The sequence below is a fragment of the Microtus ochrogaster genome, chromosome 1 (assembly GCF_000317375.1).
Source record: "Microtus ochrogaster isolate Prairie Vole_2 chromosome 1, MicOch1.0, whole genome shotgun sequence".
NCBI lineage: Eukaryota > Metazoa > Chordata > Mammalia > Rodentia > Cricetidae > Microtus > Microtus ochrogaster.
In genome coordinates, this window is record NC_022009.1 from 93511270 (window position 1) to 93514510 (window position 3241).

The 3241-nt window shown below is 42.9% G+C and overlaps 1 protein-coding gene across 1 annotated transcript in view; it reads left to right on the top strand.

The window, feature by feature from the left end:
* Positions 1-3241, top strand: part of Intu (inturned planar cell polarity protein) — a 55790-nt gene that overhangs the window by 41901 nt on the left and 10648 nt on the right. The window contains exons 11-13 of the mRNA XM_005343926.3: positions 446-667; positions 1430-1900; positions 3029-3126. Coding sequence (XP_005343983.1) covers positions 446-667; positions 1430-1900; positions 3029-3126 — 791 coding nt within the window. The remainder of the gene's footprint in view (positions 1-445; positions 668-1429; positions 1901-3028; positions 3127-3241) is intronic.

A 3241-nucleotide genomic window follows, 5' to 3' on the forward strand; every position in this document is an offset into this window, starting at 1 on the left:
AAGAAGAAGAAGAAGAAGAAGAAGAAGAAGAAGAAGAAGAAGAAGAAGAAGAAGAAGAAGAAGAAGAAGAAGAAAAGAATTGAGTTAGTTTAAGTATTTTGCTTTAAAATATCTTTAAAAACAATAAATAACATACCATAAAATCAGCTGACATAGGATATACAGAAAAGAACCAGTTGTGCCAACCTTGGCCCTGCTTCCTTTTCTAGTCCTAGTTTTACCAAGCACTCAAGGTGACCTTGCTTTGTGTAGGTCACCTGTCTGCTGGGTCCCTGAAGCTGTCAAACTTGATCTGCAGTTTGACTGGATTTTGCCAGATCCTAACTTACCCGCCTTAGAGCTCCGTTATCTTAAGCCCACAGTTCCAGAGTTTATAAAACTCTTAGAAGTGCGGGCTCATCGATTCTTGTTACCCACTCTTTGGCTCTGCGTGATTAAATCCCAGGGTTATTTGGTGTGCAGCCATCTACCCAAGGATGATGTCGTTGAGATTGCTGCATACTGTCGCCAATACTGCCTGCTGCCTTTAGCGGCAAAGCAAAGAATTGGCCAGCTGATAGTCTGGAGAGAAGTCTTCCCGCGGCACCACCTCCAGCCTCCTTTAGACTCAGACACCGAGGCCTTCCAGGAGCCTGAAGGGAGATATTTTTTACTAATTGTTGGACTGGTGAGTTATGAACTTCTTTCTTGAATTTCATTTTACACTTTTAAAATCTGCTTGCTTAAATACACAAGCAAACATGCTGATTTACAAGTAAGAATATGTTAATTACTTATTACCTGAATTATATATTCAAGGAATCGTTGCATGCCACTCTCTTTCCTTCCTTCTGTATCTGTTTAACACTCATGAAGAAATATTAGTGAAAATCCAGTGTGCAATTTTAGCAGGGTCTGAGGATGTCGTGTTCCCCTTCCTATCATGGCTTTTCCTTTTGGCTTGTTTTGGATACATGAAGCAATATAGATTTGAGCCCTGTATGGTGATGGTCCCTAAAATCCCAGCACTTGGAAGGCTGTGAGCCAAGAGGATTTCCATGTTTGAGTTTAGCAGCCTGGGCTATACATAAACCCTGTCTGAAATGATGGTGGTGATAATTGAGGCTATTTGGAAGTTATTTTAGGAAATTCCATGGACTAAGAGAACTGACTGTTGGTGAATTGATGCTTTATCAAAATAAAACAATATGAGATTGTTTCCATTCTGGGTCAAGAAGCTTTGATGCTGGTAAAAAGAAAGAAAGAAAGAAAGAAAGAAAGAAAGAAAGAAAGAAAGAAAGAAAGAAAGAAAGAAAGAAAAAGAAAAGAGAGGTTTTCAGTACTCACCTAGTATTCGCAAATGCCCGTATGCCTTTAGTACAAGTCTGCACATATGGGCTATATTAAGTGTTTCCATGGCAGCTGAACCTGTGCCCATCTTCCTTTGCAGCGCCATTATGTGTTGTGTGTGCTGTTGGAAGCTGGAGGCTGTTCATCTAAAGCCATTGGGAATCCTGGTCCAGACTGTATCTATGTAGATCAGGTCAGAACAACTCTTCATCAGCTGGAAGGAGTAGACTCCCGCATTGAGGAACGGCTAGCCTCATCTCCGGGGCCCTGCCTATCCTGTGCTGACTGGTTCCTTGCTGCACCACGTGAAAAGGCTGATAGTTTGACCACTTCACCTATCCTCAGTAGACTACAGGGGTCCGCCAAAACAGCAACCTCTCCAACATGCAGAAGAACCTTTTTCAGTGACTATTCCTTCAAGGCACGGAAGCCCAGTCCCTCCCGGAGCAGTGGCGGATGTGAGCCTGGTGAAGGTGGAGAAGGTGTTGGTCTGAGCCCACACACTACCCCAGATGCAGTCCGGAAGCAAAGAGAAGCCGATGGTTTGGAGGACAGCGTGGCATTGCTTAAGGTTCATCCAAGTGTCTGCATTGTGATCCATAACTGTTAGAATTTTTTTTTTAATTTAGAGAGTGGTCCTTATTTGAACTGGTGGGTATTTTAGTCATTGCTGGAAAACCAAAGACTTAGAACTAAAAAGAGAAAGAAATACCAGGTGCCACCACTTGAGCCCTTGGCATCTAGGACATTCAAGCCACAGTGCTTCCAGGTAGAGAAGCATCAGCCCTTGGTCCACATCCATCAGCCTTTCTTCTGTGTTCATAACAGAACATCCTAGCTGTGGGGCAGTTTCTCTGTCACTCTAAATAGTCAGTAAAATATTTCACAGAGACAAATGATCAGAGTGAGGAGGAGATGCCTGTTTGTAATAGCTAAGGTTTTTTTATCTACACTTCCGAAAGTCACAAACATTAGAAGTGTGACCATGAAGCACAGAGGGTGTTCATACTTGATGGTATGACTTTTACCTACTTTTCCATACATACCATAAAATACCCAAACAGTTGTTAGAGTCATTGTCACCCCAGGAGCTTAGCACAGACTCCGGTGATGCTGGGGACTCCCCAGACAGTTCTCAAACTTCCTGTCAAGTGGATGGAGGTGATGGCAGACAAGGCAGAAGGAAGCGTGACTCTGAAAATGGGCTCCGTGTTCCTGAGTGCTGTGGCAAGCACATGCATAGATAGTCTCTCTCCTCTACACAAACAACGGGGTGTGTTGGAGCCATGAGTAGAAGGTATTAGGAAGTGCCCGTGTCCTAGCTATAACTATTGTCTCTGTTGGTAAAATGAGTAGGTGACAGAGACCATAAGAATTTGGGTAAATTATATATACCCCAGGTCTAATCAGCTGCCAGGAGTAAGACACATCTGTGACCTTGAGGCATCCAGACAACAGGGAGACAAATACACTGCGTATACATTTGCTAATGGAACTGGTGGGGACTTTTCACCAGGCCCCCTGACTTGACCTTGAACTCTCCTTAGCAAAGAAGCCAGGAAGTGCAGATTGGCATAAAAAGTCTTTAGTGGAAGCAAATGCATCACGAAAATAGCACTCTTAGAAGGTTTTGAAATTTTTGAATGGTTCCGCTCCTTGATCCTATTCTTACATACAAACTGACCTACTTCTCTTCCAGCTCGCTAGGAAGAAGTCGACACTTCCAAATCCATTTCATTTGGGAAATTCAAAAAAAGAACTTACAGAAAAAGATGTGGAAGTCTATAACATGATGAAGTAAGAAACTTCTAGCATAGCTTTTCACTTTAAACTCGTGGTCCTTGAGGGGTTTCACCGTGAGAAAGTGCAGAGATGATTCAACAAGTGTAACTATGGTATAGCTCACAGTATG